Here is a 24,565-nt window from a genome sequence, read left to right on the forward strand (position 1 = left end):
CCAATGTAGGAAACATTTTTTATTAGTTTAGAACGTCTAAGAATTTAGAATTTGCAGCATTTGTCCCCGAGTCAATCTTTACTGAGTTAGACTTTAATATGCATTTTTTACTTATTTTCTGCTTGGCTACACGTTTCCACCACTGAACCCAGAATCATGTTTCCTCATCTACTTGTTGAACACCAGAGGGGTTTAATGATCAGTCATGGCTCTAATCATGATAATAAAAAATAAATAAAGAAGAAAAGATGCATGTTGCTAAAGCAATTGCAGACTGGGGATTAAAATTCTGCCCACTCATAAGAAAGGGAAATAAACATTGATTGAACTAACGTTCCACTCTGGCAGAGTCTGCGAGGTCCAGGTGATGCAGTTTTGGTTCATAATTATGTTCCTTACATCGTGGAGTGAGAGACAGATTCAATAAGCGAACAGGAAATAAATACGTTTCCTGTAATAACATGGGCATTTTAAAAGAATTACATGTACAGAGCAGTACAGGTGCTTCAGGAGAATTTAATCCAGTATCCAGAAATGCCCTGAGGAGAAATCAAATGAACTCTCGCTCCATTAAGAGCGCAACCATACAATTACAGTGATGAGAACACTATGGTGAAGTCATATAGGAGCAAAAATGGGAAAACATTTAATTGATTTTTAGTTTTTTTTTATCTATCTATTAACACGATAGGTCAATATTAGTAAAACCACATGAAATAGAGGATGAGGCTGATGATCTTCCTTCAGGCTGAGAGCTTGTGTGCTTGAACAATCGCATGAATAATCCAGTAGAAGGCATTTAAATGTACCCCCCACCATGAACCTTTTTCATTTGAGTCAGGAAATGTGTTTGTTCGCAGAATCAGGTAAAAACAACACATAATTTAGAATAGATCTGGAACAGCGAGTGGATTTTTTAAGGATGTTTTTCAGTTTATTCCCTACTTTTGCAAAAACTATTCAAATAATTTGCATTGAGCTTTGTGGATTGGTGGACTATGAGTCCAGCATGCTAGTAGACATGTGCAGGAGTCTCCCATCTTGGCAGGATTGCAAGCATTCTGATTATTATTTTATTTTTAATCAGTTAATCCATTAATTTTATTTTAGCCTACTAGCCACTAGCATCTCTTCTCCTTACACAGACTATCAGAAATACACGAGGTCCAAAAATTGAGCTGATGCCCCCTAAAAAAATATCCTCAATTTAAGACATTTGTTGATAACAGTTTTAAAACCATGTTATTGTGCAATGGAAGCGGTCCTGTCCTCGTCTCTCCCGTCAAACTTGATTAAAAGTGAAGTCACGATTAGATACACCTTATTTATTTCATCTTTGCGTTTGATCAGTCAGCTTTCATGTACGCCTGACGTTGGATGGATGAATCATCATTAACTAACAAGCTCATTAATTAACTCCTGCTAACCAGCTGGCATCATGATGGACGGCCACCGTTCGACCACACAGAGAACGATTCATCACATCTCTGGAGGGAAGAGCGATAGAACTAGAAGTCGACGAGTCGATGGATTCGGCTACCTGTCCAGTTTGCTGACGTAATCCGAGAGCCACCATCTTGACGAAGAGTCGGAGAAATTACAAGATCATTCACTCCCCCCACGCCAACACACACAAATCAGCACACAATAAAAAGTAAATTTCTCATTAACTGAGATGCTGTAATTAACTAACAAACTAGAAAAGCTCTCAGAGAGCACAGACCTCCGCCAAGCAGCTCATTCCCCTCCTAATTGGATTTACACCGTCCACATGGTGATCTGGATCATCATCAAAAGGTTCTAAATTATTCTTTATACACCAACCATGAAACGTAAACGTGAATCGGACTTGATGTGTATTTTAACTGATCTCCGATCCAGATGAAATTCGGTGGTGACATAGAGGGCCCCCCCCCAACCCGGCATGACTGTGTCAAATGCCATAAATATCAATCAATAATCCTCCGAGATATTGAGAAACACATTTTGAAGCTCCATTGACTGCAATGTTAATGAAAATGTCAAAGTGATCCAGAATCCAGGATCTCTTCTGGATAACAATTCATCAATGTCCATCTGTAACTTTTTGAGTTATGTTGCTAACAGACAGACTAAGAAACCAGCGCCGGCGATCACTTAACCCCGGCCTGGGCGGAGGTAACTAGTTATTAGTTTATCTCTAAACTAACGCTACCTTGTGTAGCCACAGGTAATATGTGAAGCCAGACGCTGTGTTAACGGATGCGTTTGCTTTGATTTGCTCCAAATAACTGGTGGAGTTTCTCCCTGTGATGTGTCACTAACCGAAATGACCATACTTGCAATATGTTCCATGATTAGCCCGCTAATTTCCGCATTTAATTTTCTGCTGTACAATAACAGCAACTGAAGCGTAGAGCATCTTTGGCCCCGAGTGCCTCTTGTGCTTTGTTTGTGCACTCGGGCTATCACACCTCACACAGGTAGGGCCTCTCGTTGAGTGCTCTCCAACTCGTGCTGATTTCATGGGACGTTGGTTTGCCTTCTCCACCAGCTTGGAGCCCATCAGTTACGCACCACTGGATTTGGAGTCGACCGGTTCCCGAGGCGGGTTTTAGTGCTTACTTAATTTGCATTTTGACCACACTCTCCCCAAACAGCCTCACCTGTTCAAGGTAGATTAAAGCGAAGGCCGGCAGTAGGGTGGAACATGGGGCCCCTGGAGGCCTAACGGCTATAGAAAAGCAACCCCATCAGGATAGGATTTGGGGGCTATCACTTTGAGATCACATTCAGATTGTGTTTACAGTCCACGCTGGAAAGCAGCAAGTCTCTGCCGGCAAAGAGCAGCTATTAAAATTTAAATTTCTACTTCCCATATAAACTAAAAGGTTTTCATTCCGTTTAATTTTCTGGGAGAATTTTTTTATACGAAAAGGACACGAGTTTAATGTCAAATAACAAAGGAAACTGCTGCAGATATAAAATGACGACGGCCCGAATCAAATGTTTCAGGCTCGCTCTGAACAATAGGCAATGAGCACCCAGTCTGATTGCATTGTCCATGTTTGCTGCGCTGATAACCTCCAGATGTCGGCTCCAGGGCTCGGGGGCGGCGGGCCTGGAAAATGCCCGGGCAGTGTGCAAGCTGCCTGGGAGCAGAGGGACGCCAGCTGGCCCTGGCTGCCTGAGGGTTTCAGAGATGCGCTAACAGATTCCTTGTCATGCATTCATGCAGCAACACATATGTGTGCACACATACTTACACCGAGGAACACACACACACACACACACACACACACACACACGAGTTCCCATATGCCAATGCAGGAATCGCTGAACACACCGAACGTCCACAAACTCCACATCCCACAATCCCCAAGCTCTCGTAGCCACGTAGCTTCCTAGCGACCCATGGAGAGCCGGTTGGATGTGCACAAGTCGGGTTACAAATGATGTGAATTTTAATTAAACAATAGTCGAACACATTAACAGTTAACAGTTGATGAGAAATTAATGAGCCACAACACTCGTATTTGTCGGTTTCCAGTTTCTACTCAAACTAGTCTCGCATCACATTACTTATGTGATTCATTATAAAGCGGCCAATTAGACTTCATGTCATTTTCCACCGTAAAACAGAATCTGTGAGTTGATTTATAGCCTTTTACGGGGAACGCAGACATGATGGTCTGTTGGAACTTCACCTCCTGCGTCTTTCCTACCATGACGCTGTACTTGAGCTGATCTTAAGACAGCGTCCCAATATTTACAAAGAGCATTATGTCCTGTTTTATTGGATGGCATGGGGCAAGCCATGAAGGAAAATCATCGACCAGAAAATGCTGTTTTGTCTTGTTTTTTAAAATATCATATTAGTAAAGATTCCAAGTCTGAGTTTTCATGGTCATTTAATGAGAACTATTCTAACGATATTTATTGATGTTTAAACTCAGTCTAGTTGTTTCCATGTGGATTCCTGTTGTTGCTGATGCTCGTTTCTATTCGACCAATCGGATCGCTCGGCCTGGTTATCTTCGGGCCTGATGCGCACGCCTTCGTCATCGGGTGGATTTGTGCACAGAGCGACTATTCATTGTGTTTCCATTGTGTCTTTTCTGGGAGGCAGATAAGGACGTTATCGTGCTGGGAGCACATTGATTGGGTGTAGATGGGGGCGACATCACGCGTGTTAGAAACCAGCCCAGTAAAACATAGACGGCCTGATGATTTATTGTCATCTGGACGAGACGGTTGCGTGCTCTGTCCTCTGTGGCATGTTGTTTGTTTATTCCCCTTCTTATTTGTTTGTTTTCAGCGCTCAAACACCCATGCTGTCCTCCAGCGTGTGGAGGGGGGGGGGGGGGGGGGCGTTTGTACCTGTGAGTGTTTTGGATGAGCGGTGCTGGGATGAGAGTTGTGCTATCTGGGAAACACATCTGGTCCCCCTCGTTTGTCTTTCCGTCCTCTAACCATCCTCCCGGTCATCCCGCTCCCTCTACGTCACCCCCCCCCCCCCCCCGGAGGACCGGAGCGAGCAGTGTGTGAGCTGTGAGTGTGTGGAGGTAAAGCCAAAGTGCGTTCTCAGGCGTAGGTTCCAGCCTGCATGTCATTGGGATGAACTATCCGCCTGGCAACTCGCACGTCGGTTCCCTTTGTGTGTTTGGAAGGTATGATGAGCAGGAGGATTTCCACACCGCCTCAGGTGACAGCTGCACACCGCCAGAAAGTGAACGAATGCATGTGTTTATTTGTGTGTTCACACGAGTTGGGGGGCAGGCATAGAGACAACAATAGGATTATGTAGATTACAGCAAAACAACTATTTTACACAGGAGGACACCGCAGAGGATCAGGAGAAAACACGAGTCTTTCAAACACCCTTCTAACCCTCGTTTCACCAGGCGAGATGAGTAATAACACAATCTTCTTTCTGCAGCTGGAGCTGGAGGGCTTGTTTGTACACCCCGTACAGTCCTGCACGAGTTACCCATAATGCTGTGGTGCTTCCGCTAGCGTAGCCTCAGAAACACGACGCAGCACACGCTATGATCCGTTCATATAATATTAATAATATTTTTTAATTAGAGTAGCTCAGCTGGGGTGATCCGAGTGGATATAACTCCAGGGCGGGGTCCCGTTGGATGATTTAGCGTAACCAATTCTAAGTTGCATGCTTTTGGTGGTGGGTGAGGAAGCCGGAGAACCCGGAGAGAACCCACGCCGACGTGGGGAGAACATGCAAGCTCCTCACAGAAAGGCCCCGAGTTGGATTTGAACCTGTGACCTTCTTGCTGTGAGGCAACAGCGCAACCCACTGCTCCACCATGCTGCTGCTCCCCCTGTTATTACACTGTCATTTCATCATTATCTGCTTTTTTGACGATGGTCCCCTGTCAAGGCAAAGCCTTAAATCATCATCATCAGCCGGTACAGAGAGGGCAGGGATGGGATGATGCTGTGCAGGAATGCAGACAAAGCACAACACCTCAGTGGATTTAAAAAAATAATAAAAACCCAGCCATATACGCCGGCGAGGTCTGACTTTCTTCCACAGAAGCCAAGGATTTCTGTAGGATAACTGTTTTTTCATGAAATTGGATGCAGCAGCAGCATTCAGGAAAAGGTTTTCATTTCCTTGCATTCGCCCCTCTCAACGTCGGTTTATCCTAATCTCAACCCAGTGTTTTAGTTTCAATTTCAGCAGAGGAGAACGCTTGTCATTTCATAGCATTTTGTAGATTTATTTCCCCACCTGATGTTGCAAAACAGCGTTCTTCAGATGATAACACGAGCAAGTTGTTCAGTGTGATGTGTTTTTCCTTTCAGGCTGGCATCGAAGAAATGCTGTCAAGGGTCTGGGACTCCCAACCCAGAGTTATCAGGTTTTCTCGAAAACATCAGAGGAGCTCTTCTGCCAATGGGCTGAGGCGACAGAAGAGAGATTGGGTCATCCCGCCTGTCAATGTGCCTGAAAACTCCAGGGGACCTTTCCCACACATGCTTGTCAGAGTGAGTCACACTTTATTTGATTTCTGTAAAACACAGTCTTTTTCTGATATGTAATGCCGTATACAATAAACACACACACACACACAATAATGGCATCTCTTTCAATCACAGTGGGACCAAGGGAGTCAACGCCAAGCAGACAAAGTGCTGTTATTGTCAGAAATCACATAAAACACACTTTATGCTCCGTTTCAGTGGAATACATCTTGGGAATATTTGGGATTATTCTTTTCCTGTGGCGTTTTAGCTTCTGTTCATGTAGTCGGGGGACTATTTCGCACATTGCACTACCTTTCTTCCTAGATACCAACACATCTAAATGGTTGACTTCCATATTTTTGTGAGTTTAGAGAGCCAAAACAAATCCCTAATTTCTTTTAAGTATACTTTTGAAAGCAAATAAATTGATTTGGTTCGAAATGAAGTGAACCGTTTTCAACCTTTACGAAATCAAAAACTTAAGTTCTATTGAAGTCTGATACCCACACACACACACACACAGTATATACAGCATAGATGTACTGTATACGTGACATGTAAATCCATCAGGGACGACCACAAGTGGTGCAGCTTTGATGCCAATTGATTTGCCATTGTTGGAAATGGAATATGCCTCAGAGCCCTCGCTGAGAAATTGCTTGACATGACAGATTTAAGTGGAGTGGAAATGAGAATTAGTCGAGTTAAATACCATTGAGGGAAAGCAGTGAATGTTTCCCTCCAGAAAGCAGCGAGAGCGGGCGATGGAAAGGAGGACGGGCTGAGGGTGGAAACGGGAAAAATAATAATACCAAAAAAATGGCAACATTTGCATGGGTGAGGGAGGCCAACATTAGTTTCAGGCCATTTGTGGCACTCTCATCTCAAACGTCTCCTGCAGCACCTACACCGGTGCCGTCTTTGACACACAGTTAGGACGGGAACACGGACAACACGAGCTGGAAATAATTGAGCACATTGTCGTGGGTTGTTTTAATATTATGCGATTCTACAGCCGAGGGAAAGGCTTAAGAGAAATGTAGAAGTTAATGCTTCCTTTTCGGCACAGCACGCATTCGTTTCCACGGAGGCAATGAAACTGTAATGATATGTAGTCTTTATCACACATTCGTGTCCTCGTAGAGGTACCGAGGTCTTAAGGTGAGGAGGTGAAACGGAATATTAGAGTGCGCCTCGCCATGATTTGTTTCACCTCATTATTTTAAATAGCCCATTAAAGTAGCGATCATCGATAAAATAATACCGTACACCGAGTGTGTCAGAGACAGGACGGCTGGGGGGCCCTCATTTAGAGGGATTTCTTTTTATCAGAAGCAAACAGAAGCACACAAACAACAACAAATGATTCTGTTATCCTGACATTCTACTTTACTTTCTGCACTTTGGCAGAAGAAAACTTGACGCTTCCTTTTAGAAATATGCAAATTATATGGCTTGTGATATTCTTTTTATTCTGTTTACCGTGCCATCGATGGAATATACGAGTATGTGATATAGGTATCCGTGGGGAAGCTAGTTGGCTCTGTGATATTGTGATGTGTGTGTGTGCGTGCGTGTTTGGGTGTAGCTGTTTGCTCAGTTCCCAAAATGAAACCACGGCAGTTTATTTACAAACTCATATTGCACGGCGTATTTCATTACAGCTGGTAATGAGCTCATAATATGCTTTTTGGATACGGTCGCTTTGTTTGCAGTTTTATTACATCTCTTGTGCGTTGAAATACATTTTGTGTGTGTGTGTGTATGTGTGGATGTTTCCAGCAACAGTGGTTTGTGAGGCAGCATAATGAAATGTACAGCAGTGCACTAGATTACGCAGGAACAACTTTATCAAAATTAACACTTAACCAAATGTTTCAAGGAGTGTGTTGCGCTGCCGTCCGGCTCGCAGATGGAAAACACTTTTACTTGCATTTTTCTCCTCTGAGAGACTCAGTGTTCCTCGGTAATCCCTCCAACATGTTCCTGGTCAGGTTATCCGCCCTAGGACCTTGTTGGACTTGGGGCTTCCCATCCAGATGACCTACCCTCCTTTGGGCATCTGGAAGCAGTGTCTTTTCTAATTCAATTAACCAGGACCATCAAAATATGTGTAACTAAAAAAGCACTGGGAGAGCGCAGACCTTCACCAAGCAGCTCATTCCCCTCATAATTGGATTTACACCATCCACATGGTGATCTGGATCATCATCAAAAGCTTCTGAATTGTTCTTGGTATCTTTATACACCAACCATGAAAAGTAAAAGTGAATCAGAGTTGATGTGTAGTAACTGTTTTGAATCCATATATGGGGTTTTCAATGTTATTTTTTATTTATTTCCTGACCTCTAGGAATCCAGATTGCTCTCAAAAATTAATGGGATCTAAGTTAAACCAAGATCCATCTTCAGATTTTTTTTTCATCAAGATCCACCCAGCAGTTAATCCATGCTAAACAGAGAGAAAAACAAACAGACAGACTAAACACCATCAGAAACATAACCTTCTTGGCGGGGGTAACAAATCACCTGTTCCTGGTAACATTCCCAACATTTCCTGAAAATGTCATCAAGATTCATCCAGAACCTTTTGAGTAAAGACAAACAGACAGACAAACGCTGGCAAAAAACATTGCGTCCTTGGCGGCGGTAATAATTAACCGTAATAATAGTCTGCATTTATTACAGCCGCAAGTCTTTGTGCAGCAGCTGTTTGAGAAATCCAAAGTTCAACTTTCAGCTTCAAGGAGCAAACAGAATGTGTTGACACGTTTTCCAGGTTTTAATCAGGAAACCCTTCACTCCCTTTTCTCATGACACCATCCACACTCTGTTCCTCATTGCTCAAGCAGCCACAGTAACAGGAAAGTCGTATATTTCCCCCCTTTCATAATGAAGTCCCGTTTCCTCCAGAGGAGACCAGCTGGGTAGCAAGACAGACTCTCCTTCTTGGGTACAGGACTGCACGAAGTCCCGATGGCTCGAGCACAAGCAGAGGAATTAATACTGGATGAGGAAGGCTTTTCCGAATCGGGTTGATTGCAGGTTTAATTCTGGCAAAGTTTTACGTCGGATGCCATTCCTGCTATAACGCTCTGCATATATCCAGGCTTGGGACGGGCTCAAGGGAGACACTGGCGGTGCTAAGCTAGCTCCTGCCGACCGTGCTGCCAATGAGGCTGCGTTGCGCTTCCGAATCAGAATCAACTTTATTGGCCAATATATGAACACATAGGTTATTTTGACATAAAGTGCTCTCTAGCACCTACCGCAGGGGAGGAGATCAAACAGCCTGTGTCCAGGGTGAAACCGATCTGCAGCAATGCCTCCTGCCCTTTTCTTGGTTCCAGATGTCTACAAGTCCTGAATGGAGGTCAAGCTGGCGCCGATACGTTTTCAATGGCACTGACCCAAACTCTTCAGTGATCGATGAGCAGAGAACAGGCCGGACGGTTTCAGCATACAACCGCGTCAGCGTCTCCGTAGGCAGGCTGAACTTTTTGAGCCGATGCAGGAAGTACATCCATCCCCTTTACCACTCAAACTCCCCTCTGGACTCTCATTGCCAGCCTTAGCAGGTCCCTGAGCCAAGCGTGCCCTTCCTTTCAAGCCTGGCCTCCACCTGATTGGTAGGACCCCCCACCCCGCTGGCCTTAGGCATGCCAGAAGGGCTTTCAACTGGCCTCAGGGTGCTGCTGATTGGCCAGGTTGTCAGGCCTGCATGTCTCCGATGGGAGCATGGGGCAGAAGCTCGGATGGGAAGACGCAATTTGACGATGGCGGTACAGGAAAAGTGCAAGAGCAGCAGAAAGCTCGTCATTCCCAACCCCAACTCCCACCCTCCATCTATAGCGATGTCAGTACGCTACTGTGCTTTTCCCTTTAGTCAGCCTTCCAGCAGCCAACCATGTCTCTGCTTTAATTATCGAGTGGGACATTTCTCTCTGCTTGGGAGAGCATGTAGTGTAGTTTACCTGTCACCATTGTATTGGGAAGAGCAGCAGAATGGTGATATTTAATGAATTGAGACTCCCCAGGGGTCTGCGGTCTGTTTGAAGAAGGCCTCCTCCATTCTCATGGCAGAGGTCGCTCTTTTTAAGGCAGACAGAATGCCTGTATTATTCTCCCCTCGCCGTGAATAACAGGAATGAATGCCATTGTTAATGCAGAGAGAGACCACGTCTCCACATTCCAACAGGATTCCCAACTCTCGCAGCCCTCGTTTAATTTGCATGGTTAATGCCGTAATTGGCTTTGCGAGTCGCTTCTTAAGTTTCATTATTAACATTTGTTCATATTCAATTTAAAGCCCTCTGATTGCTTTTTTTCTCTCTCTCTTCGAGATAACAATGAGCGACATCCAGCGTCGGGTTGGAGGATCTACGTTTCAGAGAGCAATATTAGAAAAGGTTTCCGGTGGAAATTTGAGGGAATCCGTAATCTTTATGATCAAAAACACACTTTATCCTAAAGACGTCATAGCGGCTTTCAAAAGAGAGCCAAAATTTTGTTTGAAAGTTATTTATTCTATATGCTGCCAGCTTCCAGAATGCTTTCCAAGATGTTTGCTCCTAAGCCACTTCTTTTCACACTCACCTATAACTGGATTGTCTTTTCTTCTCACATTAAAACAGCTCTGCCACGGGAAGGAGAAAAACATTGCCTGCAAAAGGTCCCTGCTTTGTTTCCTTAAATTGTCAAGACAAAAAACCCCACTCTATTATCTTTAAATCCAAAAGCCACTTCGCAGAAACATTACCTCAGGACACCCGAGGAACTCGAAGGGTCCCATTCGCGCGGCCGTGATCGAAAATGGAGAATAATGCCTGAATAACAGAGTACCAGAGAAGGAAAACCTTCCTCGGGTGGAGACTGTTGCTCTTTTGTTTTTGATGGGACTTTCGCCGCTTCATTCCCGCTGGGAGAAATGGCAGTAGAGTGAAAGGAGATATTACTGGAGACGATCTGTAATGGCAGCGCAAAAAACAAGATGAATGGGAGAAGACTGACAATGAAAAGAAGCATGTGTACAGCAAAAAAAAAAAAGAAGAAGAATATTTTAAAGCGGCATGGAGCTCGGCTCATTTCCCATTCATTTTCAGATCCATTACGGACTAGCATGCCGGCACGGCAAGACCCAGACACGACGATGACTGTCAGCGACTCTCATTTGAGATATATTAAATCCTGGCTCTCTGCAGCTTCTAATGGATCTCCTGTGACTGGTTTTAAACCAACCGTCTCTCTGCAGCGCCAATCTGACAGCTTTTACCCACTTTTTTTTTTTTTATTTAATCGCCACACTTCCATTTAAAGTTATTATTGTATTTCATATGATTGAAAGTTTGAAGGCTGGTTAAAAAAAACCCACGTAAGGTTCCACAACTTTCCATAATTGGAAATTTTGTTTCCGTTTAGTCAGCCCATTTCTCTCTTTCATCCTCCGCCTTCCTATTTCCTCCTCCGTCGTTTTGTCGGATGCTTGTGTGGATGACCTATCAGACTATTGGAGTTCTTCTTCTCCTTCATGAGCAGGCCACATCAGCTTTGAAGAGTGACAGGCGCACAGCAGGAGGGATCAAAGCAATGCAAAACCAAAATTTAAGAGGAAGTTAAAAAAGCGTGTGGTTTTGCCTTTTCCCTCGTGTTGAACACAAAGAAAACAGATACTGTATAACAGCAGGGGAAGATGAGACGTTATCAAACACGGAGATTTTCAAGGATGTCTGTCATCGAGATGCGTTTGATAATGCTTTTTAACACAGCGGTTGTTCAGACAGCTGCAGAAGTGCGCTGTCAGATCTTCATAATTTAACCCCGCCGGTGACACTGAAGTCAAACTGCTCAAGACAGGAACATCAAGAGTCTATTCTGGAATGACGGTGCTATTTTCTGCCTTTGAAAATCATCCCGCAAGTTGGCAAAGCCTGCAACTGTTCAGAAATCCAAAAACATAAACAACTTGTCAGCAGTTCTTCAAGTGACAAGCAATAGTGTATAAAATGATTTTACAAATATAGCAGCTGAAATTTCTAGAAGTTTACTCATTGACAGAAACTTTCATTTAAAAAAAAGCAGAAAAAGCAGAGAAAGATAAAGACCAGTGAAGTCCATGTTACTAACGTAGCTGAGCTCCAGCTTGCATAAAGAGTCATGTAGTTAAGTGACTTGTAATTTTAGCACTAACATTTTTTTTTACAGGGGCAGCACGGTTACCCACTGCGCCACCATTCTATGTAGCAATCAGTAACTGCTGTGTTGTCAAGGTCATTTCAGAGCTCGTTGGATTCAGTTATTCCTTCAACCCAGATCTAAATCTCCTTTAAATGAATCCACACATCTTTGGCCTGACTTTAAGCACACATTTCCTGTTTATTTTGGCCAATTACAATTCAGAATCCTTCCGTCCAATCCGTCGGAACAAGACGACACATTGTCATGTCACGTGTGTGCTGAAGTAGATGTGTGGGTCCAAAAGCAAATCAGGCTTGTAAGTAAACGAGGCATCGTGTCCGCACTTTCTGTTAAAGATATTTGGCAGATGCCGTCTTCGTTACGGTCGACGGCTCAAGCTGGACCCGCTCTGTGATCGTCCGCTCCTCGAGCGTTTGATATCCCTTCCTCCGCTTTCATCAGCGAGGGACACGACTTCAGATTTTGATTTTCGTTGATTGTGACAGCTCCAGCAGACGAGTATCTTTTCATGAAGACATATGAAGATTCTGACAGCTACAATCGGGCGACGCCTCTGTTTGCAGCGACTTAAAATTAATAACTGCAACGTGAAGACGGTGGAATGAATTTGCCGCCGGATCGAGGGTGAGAACCCAAATGCATCGCAAAAAAAGGAAAGTCTAAATCTGTAATTTATTCTAAAGCAGAGTTCCGGACGAGCCAGACGAGGGAAAAGCAAACAGACAGGAGCCGGAAATCTGGCAAGAATCTCTGCACAATATTCAGGTGGAAACAGGAGCGCTGGAACGTAGGCAGCAATCTGGAAGGAGGCAGCCGGCTGAACAGAGTATAAGCAAAGTGGCGGTTGATTGAAGGATGAGCAGCAGGTGGCCACGGCAGCACAGGTGACGGGAATGAGTCTGATTGTGTGCAAAGAAGTGGAGAAGGATCCGGAAAGCCAGGAGACGTTAACACATGGGAAAACTCGAGCCCAGTCAGGACTCAGGAGTCCTGACAGACGCATTCAGTTTTAGTGTTGTTCTGATACTTGCGTTTCATATTAGATCACGATTGTTTTGTGAGAAAGCTAGAGTTGCTTATGTGCTGTTTTATTGTTTTACAATTTCTACACAATAACACACTTTTGCTGTCGAATTCTTTCAAGCAACAGGTAGAAAATCTCCCACGAAGAAGCCAGCTTGATCTACGATGCAGCCTCGCGTGCTTTCATTTCATGCCTCCGATCCCAGGGAATGCTCCATATGCAAAACCCCACAATAAACCCGGACCCAGAGATTACTCCAGCAAACAAATAGATTTGATCAATCATGAAAAATGAAAAAATAAAAATAAACATTCTGCTAAGTAACGGTGAGGGAATAAAATAACCAAATGTAGGCCTGAGTAAAGAATTGAATGAGTCAAACGTACGGCGTACACACAACAAACAACAATAAATAAACAAGCGAGGCAATAAGCAATGTGGACTAAAACTTAATCACCCTAGAGGTAGGAGAAGAATTGTGTGACAGCCGTGTTATTTTTTGAATTTGCCATTCGACATTTAATCAGCCTTCATCAGCGGTGACCATCTCGTCCCGGTGAATATTATAGAGGCTCTCTGCTCGGTTTTGGAATTCTAGTCGTGCTTTTAACAGACTAGAATTCCCTTGTTTTTCTGATCATGTTGCTTTGCCCCCTACGGCTTCTATTTAATTCTTAATGTTACGCTTTATTATTTCCCTCTACTCCTCCAGTTTTCATCTACTCCCGCCTCCAGCAAACGAGAGGAGGTGCTGGGAGAGGAATGCGGGAATCAGAAATTTGGAGATGCAAAGGAAATATTTGGGCTTTTGAGGATTTCTCTACACAAAGTGCTACAACAGTTAGTTTATATCCAAAGTCGGCTAAATGGGCTGGTCCGGGTCAAACTGGTCGTTGCTTAGTGCCGGTCGGGACGGCTCCGGTACCAAACTAAATTAGCAATCTCCATTTCACATGCAAGCCTGACATTTAAAGGTGTTTGTAAATGTATTCAGTGTTCATTCATCGTCTTATATTGATGTCAAGTATTGATTACCTCGGCTCATGGGAGTTGGAGCTGGTTGGATAATCATCACTGTTTGTATGTTTATCTCTAAAACTCATAAATGGACTTTGTGCTCAGGGATAAGTGATGGATATGGAGCCAAATAAGATTTCATTAAATCTTGGCATGGATGAGGATACTTCTTCTTTTTTTCGCTTTTATTTTAAAAATATTAAGAAGATATAACTTGATTTAAATTGATCCAGATCTTCCATGATGGGAAATTATACTGATGATGAAGATATGATTCCACATGTGTAGGAGTATAGGTTTCCAGGGTCACAGCATTAGGTGGGTGTTTTTTAACTGTTAGTGATCCACCGCTGTTAAATAATAGTGCCGGTTTTAGTGAGCCAGGCTTTGCTGTTACTCTGTTCTTTCTCGTGCCCTTGATCCCATGTAACCCATGGGTGGGGCGGGTGTTTGATTTACCCTGAAGGCAATGTGAGTCGGCTGTGGCGTCAAAGAGCTATAAAAGACGGAGATAGATAGAGGGAGGTGAAACCAGAGGCCTGCGACACATAGGCCAGAACCATTAAGCGCAGATGAGACACGAAAGAGCCCATCAAAGAGTGTAAACCACAGATTGCCATTACTGTGCGACATTAGCCCGTAGCACACAGTAGCCTCTCGTGATCCCGTGTGTGCTTGCAGCTCGCTGTCCTTTTAATGACTTCCTAGTTGAATGATTGTTGTTTTCAGCGAGCAAATCGCTGCCAGGGAAAGAGCTGCATGCGTTTCGGTGCATAGCCAGAATGCCACTTTGTTCACTTTGCAGTGTTGCTAAAGGAGTCCGACATGTAGTGAAACAGTAAAACATCAAAGGGCTTGTGCAGTCAGGGCGATCATACGGGGTTGGATCAATTAAAGCAGATTTGGACAGACTGAAACTTCACAGTGTGCTAATTAGGCAGCCCGCCGCTACGCTCGATAAATGAAAATGTATTTGTTTCCATTCCTTTCCGTCTGTGTGTGCGCCTTGTGTTACCACGATGAGATTAGCAGAACGCCGACTCTTCATCTCATTTTCCCCAATTCCCTGCTGCTTTCATTCTGTATGTCTCTCTGTCTCCATCGCTCTCCATCTTTGTTCCCGTGCTGATGGCTCATCCCACAGGATCCCAGCAGTTGTCAGTAATCGTGGAAATCACTCTCAAAGAGCTACAAATAGGTCACTTATCTGATGTCTGATCTGGAAGAGAGAGACAGCCAGTTAAGTCCCTTGCATCTGCCTCCCTCTGCTAGTTCTGAGCATGATTAGCAGCAATTCTATCTGCCAGGAGGTAGTGAAGTAAGAGGGACTAAGAAAGACAGTGAGAGAGAGAGAGGGGGGAGAAGAGGATTGAAATTCCAGCTTGCATCATTACCATTCTGTCCAAATGACTTAATTGTGTGGTGGTCATTCATGGGATTCCCAAGACTCGGCGAAACCATGCTTCTTTATTTATCTGGTCTCCGGTGGCCTTGGAAACAAGAGGATGTGTGACCTATAAGAAGCTCCGCCTCCTCCGACTGCTTTGAAGTTGCACTGAGGCGAGACACACACGGACACGCAGCCGGATGAAGAAGCTCAGAGCCGTGGCAGGAGGAACTTTCTGTGTGAATTATTGATCTGAGCTAGTCGTCCTGATCCAAGCTGTGGAGATCTCCTCCACCTACCTGTCAAACTCCTCACTATTCACATGCAGGGTTGCCGGCTTTGTTTGCATGTCCCGGCGACTCGAGTGGAAGGGACGCTCAGCGGTGCAGCTCAGTTCATCTCTTGTCCTTTTTTTTAAGTCCACATCACATTTGTCTCCTTTACAGAAACCGGATTTATTCAACACCGTCTCATTCCTGAAATGCATAAATCCATTAGTCCTGCTCCACATCTGTTGTCAAAGCAAATTACACTGATGATGGGGGGGGGGGGGGGGGTATGATCAAATTATGTCATTATTTGTGCCACGATTTCCCCGTGCCTTGATTGGCAGATGATAGGTGTGGTGAATAAATGCAATTTGTCTTACAGCATTATTCTCACGCCACAGTGATTTCACGCAGAAGAGTGGGTGCACTGATTGATGAGAGTTACGCAACACATCTGAATCTGCAGGCTCCACAGATCTCTGGCGAAGTGAGCAGTGGAGACGAAAATTGCAGCGGTGAAAGCAGCGGCGCGCTTCACCGTGGATGTGGGAGGACTGGGCTGGAAATTAAGAGAGAGGGTATCATGTTCAAACAGAGACATGTTTTATGCAGAAACCACCGTCACTGCTGAACGGATGAAGTCATTTCATTTTCATGCACGATCTGCAACCCAGCAGACCGGGACAATTGCATAGGAGGAGAAGGGGGGGGGGGGGAGAGGGAGAGAGAGAGAGAAAGAGAGAGAGAATCAGGCTTTCCCTTTTCTCTATTTGACTCTAATTATTCCCTCCTGACTTGAAATCGTAGTAAATGCTTAAGTCTAAATATTAATAATAATAAAAGTCTGTCCAGTGATGTGTTCAGAATGATGGTGCGATCAGAGAAAATATATGTTTTCTGTTTAAGGATGCATCAAACCGATCCATAATTAATACCTCAATAAAATCAAAGAGTAATACGGGGATTAAGGTGAGAAGAGCCACTATGTAAAGATCATTTTAATCCCAGCGGTGCATGAGGGTGAGGCGGGTGACCTGGTGATCAGCCTGTCCATCAGTCTGTGCGTCATCAATTTATTTCTGGAACATGACTCGGAAAAGGTTCGCCGTAGTTTAACAAAACTTCATACTCATGTACTGTGGATGCGCCCTTTGATATTCAGAAAATGCAAACTTTTGCAGGCTCATCACCGTTGAACTAAAGAGGCTCCTTTCCTTAGTTCCAGGATCAACATACATTGATAAGGTCTGAATTAAAAACAGAGGTTTCTGTTTGTTTGTTACCCTCGCCGAAGAGGAGGCGAGGGTATTGCAATTGGGTGCGTTTGTATGTCTGTCTGTCTGTCTGTCTGTCTGTCTGTCTGTTTGTCTGTCCGAGCGCATAATTCAAAAACTAGTAACCCAATCGACTTGAAATTTTTACACAAGCAAGGTTCTGTCCGTGGCTCGGTCCTCCCCGAGAATGGCGTTGATCCGGATCCGTTGATCCGGATCTGGATCCAGATTCTAGAATTATTTTTACATCTGGAATCGTGCCTGTGCTGTAAACTGTCACTTTAAGAGGGCGGGACACGAATGGCATGATGGGAAAAAGAGTCCAGAAGGACTCTTGTAGTACATTCCGGAGCAGCAAGCTAGAGCAGGTTTGGCTCCTCTGATCCGGAAGCCCTGTTTACTGTCTCACAAGATCGAATAGTCGATTGGAGGCAAGGGTCTGCAATCTCTGATTGTCGTTTTCTAGTTTCATTTGTGTCCCTTCTATGCAAGAGTCAGACAGTTGTAATAATCCACATACATATAAGTAATGTTTATTTTGTCTGCAAATGAAAACAAGTCTGCATTTTATCCTCAGATCATCACTGAATCATAAATATATGCTGAGAGAGTTTACTGCTTGAATGCATTAATGCTGGTGAGCAGTAATTAGATTAAATAAGAATAATCTATACAGTACTGTTAATTTGTGCTAATGGTTTTGTTATTGGAATATGAGTCTCCACCTTTTTCAATTTGTTATGATTAAAATAGCACCATTCATTAGACTAGAAATAGAATAGCATTCGGCCTAACTGTCTCAAGCATCGCGTTTATACATCGCTGTCCAATGTTGGACTGAAGGAAATTGTTTTTTTTAACTCACTCCTGCTGTTTCCCCATGTTTCCTGTCTTTTTGCTATGCTAAGCTAAGCTAACTAGCTCTTGGCTGTGGCTTCATATTTACGCTATAGACCTGAGAGTGAACTTTATTCCCTCGTTCAACTTTCCTCTCAAGAAAACAAATGTGTGAATTTTCTTAGACACTCGGACAAAACGTGTTCTAAAAAAAATATAAAATATTTTTTTTCTTCTACACATTCAACCCCACTGGTTTGAGTAAGTCGCATTAACGTGGCTGCATTATTTGATGTGACATTAGAATCCTTGACGCTCATTGAAAATCAATTTCTCAGATAGAAGACCTGCAATCCCGTTCCCTTTTGTCTTTGCAGTCATGGAGGTGCTGAGTAAAAGTATTGATATTTTTTTTATATTGCTGTTGCTGTGGAGGCACTCACAGCGAAGCTTATTCAAATGTCACATTTGGAATTGTATGGGAAGTAAAAGCAGAGGCGTGAAAGTCAGAACGGAGCTGTAAAAGAAGGCCGTTGAGAATAACGACACACATCGCTTTCACATCCAGGCAGGTAGCCGCTAGAATATTCCTCACAGCAGTTCAATGTCTGCCGAGAAGGGGAAGCAAGCCGATAACTGAAGAATTAATTCAAACTGTTCCAACTCTCTGCAGATTGTTGAGTTTTCAATGTTCACTTTCAGCCTGGAAGTTCAAAGTTTAAATAAAAAATAAGAAGAAGAAGAAAAAAAACCTTGAGGTGAAATGTTATTATCACTGCATCTATCAACATCCCACGCATTGTGTCTTCTCACACACTTCTGGTTCTAATTCAAAATGTGTGTGTTTTTGGCAATCGCCATCACTATGCGTGGAATATTTTGCGATTGTTGCTTGGGGGGAAAAAAGAAGCCTTAAAAGTTGTTTCTCTGGTTCTGTCCACAGATCCGCTCAGATCAGGACAAGGACGTTGGCATCCGCTACAGCGTCACGGGAGCAGGCGCTGATCAACCCCCGAGTGGGATCTACAACATAGACCCCGTCAGCGGCAACATGTTTGTCACCCAGCCCCTCGACAGAGAGGAGCGAGCCTCCTTCCACGTAAGGAAGAAATTCATTTTTGCACTTCACCTATCCCTTTATCATCTATTGATCCCTGAGAATTGCGTACCCTCGCACCTACCCCTCCGAGCTTGGATTGCTGCTGACGGCAGCAGTTAATTGACAAATCCCTTGGCTACCACTTCAACCCTCATTTAGATTGAAGTTTAGCTGCACAGAGTTTGAGCAAGATGGACAGGAAAGAGGGGAAGTGCGTGGAGGTAGAGCGCAGGAACACTATTGCATGTGTTGTTTCCATCAGGGCTAATGAGCAGGTGCACCTTTAGTTGTGTGCGCATCTTTCTGTTCCCTGTCTCATATCTCTTTCTGTAAGTGGTCCTCACTTCTTCTCTGTGCACTGCACTGCTGCCCCATCCTATTTCACCGCCCTCAGACACCCTCGTTTACCTTACAGATGTTTTGTTCAAAGGTGCAGGCCGACCGCTGCACAGTTAGCATTTAGCACTTAAACTGGTTGATCTTTAGTACTGCAGATGAACGCCGCAGACGTCAGCAGATGTTGGCATACTTTAGAGTAGACCAACAAATCTAATTAGTGCAGTTTAATGTCAAATTGTGTTCTACTCAAAATGTGTAGCAGCTGTCAGGTTTACTTTCCGGACACACACACACACACACACGGGAATCAAATTTGTGCACTACTTGTTACGCGTGTGAGGTCATTGGTTCAAATGCGCGTATTACAGGTTTTAATATGCATCAACAACGACTAACACCTTCACTCGGGGTGAGCGCTGGTGTCAGACACGGCGCCGGCCCGCCTGTCGGTATGATGGATGGACTCCGCTGCTGATAGAGCTTATCCAGAGAAACGCCGCCGCCTCCCAGGAGACGTGGAATAAAGGACAGCGGATCGCTTCAACGTCTCTCTCTCTGACACATTAATATCGCTGATGCAAATACACACACACATACTATGCGCCGTGACAGATGGACACAAAGCTCCAGATGATTGTCTTGTTTTGATTGTCTCCTACGTCCCATTCAGTAGTTACCTCACTTTGGCACCTTCAGGAAACGCTGCACCTTGTTTTGTAGCTTTTCACTCCGCGCCAGCTCATAAGCTAACCCTACAAAGTGGGATCAATAAAGAATCAAGGTTTTCAGTCCCTGGGATGGAACAGGCGGCCAGTAAACAGTTCCCACTTGACACTGCTTGTAGTGGCAGAGTGACTTGAGGGCACTTCATTCTGTCTCCCGTGGATCCACGCTGCTTGCGGTGCGATGTATGATTTAGTGTAGTCCACGCTTTACCCAGGTGCAGTCCGTCGTTTGCTTTCTTTCAATTTGCACGGGAAGTTGTCAGCGCCGGTCTCCTCTCCTAGGCTAAACTTTGCTTATTAGTTTTGGGCTGAAGTGGAAATAGAGACGAGGATGCTGTTTCTGACAGAGTGGCGCCAGGAGGAAGCGATCTGCGAGCTGAGCATTGTAGGCGAGTTTGGTTTTTTTTGTCAAACAGATCCACGAGTCAGCAGGGCACAAGGAGAAGTGAGCGAATAAAACAGTGTGGTGATTGTTTGCATGAGCGTGTGGACTTTTAGGGACAGTGCTGTGTGCGTCTGTGTGTGTGTGTGTGTGTGTGTGTGTGTCCAACATAATGCGCTGATCACCATCACCCGCTGCTCCTGTTGGGACTTCTTTGTGAATTTTGACAGTAAGACATATTGATAGGACTTATTTGGCTGCTTACTATTGTCCCAGATTTATTCATTTTAATGCGGGTTAGCAAGCAGGGTTTGATTCTATCATCCCATCTATTTCTTTTCTGTGCACTTGAACCAGTTTCTTGTCTATCCATCCTGAGGCAGACAGCTTTTTATGTGTTTGTATTTATGTCTGAATGGAGTGTGTTATATTATATTATACGGCTTTAAAAAGCCAAATGAGTAATATCGGGCTATGGCCTATATATAACATTGGTTTTACTTGACTTTAATGTCAATTAAACCTGCTGTTACTGCTATTATTAGTGAAGCTGCAGTAATGCTGACTTAATGTTCAGTATCAGTATGCCTGTATGCGCGACTCATGTTAGCATGATTAGCGTGGAAAATCATTTGGTCATTAAAGAAGGTAGTGGCTGAAACTGAAATGTCGGCAAATCATTGTACATTGTGATCATTGTACATTGTCAGGGGGTGATAAATTCGATATGGCGATATAGCGATGTAGCGAGGTACGACTGTATTTCAGTGTGGACCAGCTGAGTGGTGTTATTCCAAGGATACAAGTGTCACACAAACTAACATCCACTGTCACATATTTTATAGGTTTGTTTATGTGATGGGGGGGGGGGGAAGCTGTTGTCTAGAGTTTAAGATTAATAAATAATAAAGAACGAGATTGAGGAAATGGTCTTTTTGAGTTCCATTAAATGAGCTCAAAATTCATAAAAGTGGAAGTCGAGCGCCATTCATGCTGACCTTCAGCTTTCACTGGTGGAAGCAAATTAATATTGTGATGGGCCGTTGGCACAAGCAGCACCAGCTACGATGTTTCAGCAGAGAGAGAAAAGGGATTTATGTACAAAGTTGTCATGGATTTTTTTTAAGTGTATTTATTTTGCGTGTTTTGTCCCATCATACTAAAGTTCACCCCTCAGAATACATAAATGGCATGCATTTGCACCCAGTGGTGCACACACACACACACACACACACACACACAATCGATGACCTTAGGGCACATTTTCAGCTCCTCCAACAAAGACATACCTAGACATACCGGTAGTAGGGTGTATAAATGCAGTACTGTAGATACGGGAGTGTAAGACAGTATGTAGTACACACATCGATAGTCAGGGACAAAATATACACAATTATTATCACACTGCTAAAGCGGTCATGCATATCACACATGCCTCAGTGTGCAGTGTTCACAGCTGAGAGAACTGATTGGGGTTTTTTTTTTTTTCTTTGTTTATTTGGTCTGCTTCAGCCAATGGAACACGAGCATCTTGAGCATCATTAAGTGGATGAATCAGGGCTCTTTCGATTGGCTGCTTGTGTGTAGCTATGCATTTGTGTCCGTGTCTGTTGTTGCATGCCTAAATGTAAATGTGTTTGAATGTGACTAGTTGTCTTTCTGAGAGGGGAAGCTGCCGTTTGAGCGTCATCAGAGCGTACATCACCACTTCCTGCGTTGTGGTAGCGCGCCACCAACGTAACCAAAACGTGACTTACTCGCTTCTTTGCTAGCCAACATGTGATTGAATAGCATTCCTCCACAGGATGTGAGCTTCCAGACAGTTGAATGAGAGTTTGAATGGTTGCTAGTTTGGTTCCAGGGCCATTACAAAGCTTTGCCTTATATTAGACATCATTAGTGGGGATTGGTGGAGCGTCGAGGGGGTGTAGCTGCAGCACCGGAGATTAAGACGTCCCACTGCAGATGATGATTGCTTTTGTCAGTCTTCCCTGTTCGACCCTCCCTCTCCCCCCACACGCACACCTCTCTGTTTTCATCTCTCATTTACATGTGCAAAGCTAAGTCCCTTTCTTCCACTCCTTCCCATCTCATTTGCCTTTTCCCCCCGCGTTGCCTTTTTCTTCAGTCGCCTCTCACACTGTGCATCATCAGGAAGCGACTCATCAGCCATCCAAACGGCTAGCCTAGACGAGCAATCTTCCCTCACAAAGAGGAGGCGCAGCACGAGCCGCCACACATCTGATATTTTTAGACATCTGGCTGCGCTAACAACAAAATAGGTGTCTAAAATGTTTCACGGCACTTTTCCCTTTTCTGTGATGCTGCGGCCCAAGCCAAAAGAAAAGAAAACAGGGCACTAATGCCCCGTTGGAAGACGCTAACATTTTCTAATTTGATTTGTTGGTCGTTAATAAAGCCAAAGTTCTGCTGCGTGTTGTTTGGAAACGATCCAGGCTGTCTGGACGAGAACAATCAATCACATTCACCCAAGCTGAGATTCAGAGTCGGCTGCTCATGGATCCTTTGCGCTTTCATTTCCAGCTGCGAGCCCATGCGGTAGACATGAACGGTAACCAGGTGGAAAATCCAATCGACCTGTACATCTATGTGATCGACATGAACGACAACAGACCGGAGTTCCAGAACCAGGTCTACAACGGCTCAGTGGCCGAAGGGTCCAAACCAGGTAAGAGTTCCTTCTGCTCATCATAGATAACAGCTGCTTGGGGTGAATGTGTGAACTGTGGTGGCAATGATGCCTCGCAGCAGAAGGTTCTGGGCTCATCTCAGGATCTGGGTTGTCTGCATGTGTTTACAGGATGTTTGCAATTTGTGGGTTCTCTCCACATCTTCTGGCCACCTTTCAAAGCCCCCAAAATACTATATAATTGTTTGAACATGAGTGTAAACAATTGTGTTGTTGTTGTTATTGTTGTTGTTGCGTTGGCCCTGGTGCCTCTCCAGGGTTTATCCCCACCGCTCATTCTGGGATAGACTCCAGTCCCATGTGACCCTGCATAGCGGTTACAGAAAATGGATGGTTGAATGAATTGCGTCACCGAGCAACGGATCACATTGTGAGCGTCATTTTCAGAGAATTAAGTGGCTTTATTTCATGAGCATGATTATCCACACTCACACTTGATATTCCACTTATGACTGTCGTTACAGCTAATGAACCCAATCAAAATCCGCTTCCGTGCAATTTTGTTGGATTTACTGTATCCGTCTGAACAAAATTCCATTTCCCTGCAAAGAAAACCTTTGTCTTCTATAATACTTTCAGTATTTTATGAATACACTTGGACTTGCTTGGCCAACGAACCCCTCATCAAAAGCATGAATCGTGTGGGGTGAGTTTACTGGGACTTGATTTTGGTCGGGTTCAGTCCAGGGCAAGTTCACGAGATGCTTTAGGTCGGGTGTCTCCACTGGACGGATCATTATCAGATTCTGCAGAGCGTGGAGAGACGTAGGTTTTACCCCACAAACAGAGAGCTGTGGTCAATGCGAAGCCTGAAAGGAGGGCAGAATGTACAAGTAGCCTTCATGTCTTGACTGCAAGAACTCTTGTTCTAACAATGAGACCCAGAGGACCCGTGTTTGTCTTCACAGCATTCAGATATTGTTCTGCTGCAAAGTTTAATCTCAAGGGGATTTGTAAACAATATATGAAAGTATGTGGTGTGTCTGTGCATGGATGAGCAAGTATAGAATTGACTTTGAATGTGTGTATGTGTGTGTGTGCGTGCGTGCGTGGGGGTGACTACCGGTTACTTCTCAGTGGAGCACTGGTTTATATACAGAGCTTCTAATTAGTGAGGACAACCAGACGTTCCAAAAGCTGCTTTCTTCCTTTTTTTTTTTTTACTCCGAGACTCTCGACTTCATGTAAAATAAGACCATTCAAAAGCAGAGTCTGAATTAAATTTTGTTTTGAAGGGAAAAGGATCTCTGATAGCAATTAAGAAAGACCATATTACAGCATGTAAAGAATAATTGCTCTGTTGTCAAATAAGCATTCATAGTTGAAGTTTGTTTCTG

The 24,565-nt window shown here is 44.1% G+C and overlaps 1 protein-coding gene across 1 annotated transcript in view; it reads left to right on the forward strand.

Annotated features, from left to right (window-relative positions):
* Window positions 1–5,823: 5,823 nt before the first annotated feature.
* LOC137898258 (cadherin-4-like) overlaps window positions 5,824–24,565 on the forward strand; it is a 42,013-nt gene continuing 23,271 nt past the window's right edge. The window contains exons 1-3 of the mRNA XM_068742277.1: window positions 5,824–5,991; window positions 18,917–19,072; window positions 23,063–23,207. Coding sequence (XP_068598378.1) covers window positions 5,824–5,991; window positions 18,917–19,072; window positions 23,063–23,207 — 469 coding nt within the window. The remainder of the gene's footprint in view (window positions 5,992–18,916; window positions 19,073–23,062; window positions 23,208–24,565) is intronic.

The sequence above is a fragment of the Brachionichthys hirsutus genome, chromosome 8 (genome assembly GCF_040956055.1).
Source record: "Brachionichthys hirsutus isolate HB-005 chromosome 8, CSIRO-AGI_Bhir_v1, whole genome shotgun sequence".
Lineage (NCBI taxonomy): Eukaryota > Metazoa > Chordata > Actinopteri > Lophiiformes > Brachionichthyidae > Brachionichthys > Brachionichthys hirsutus.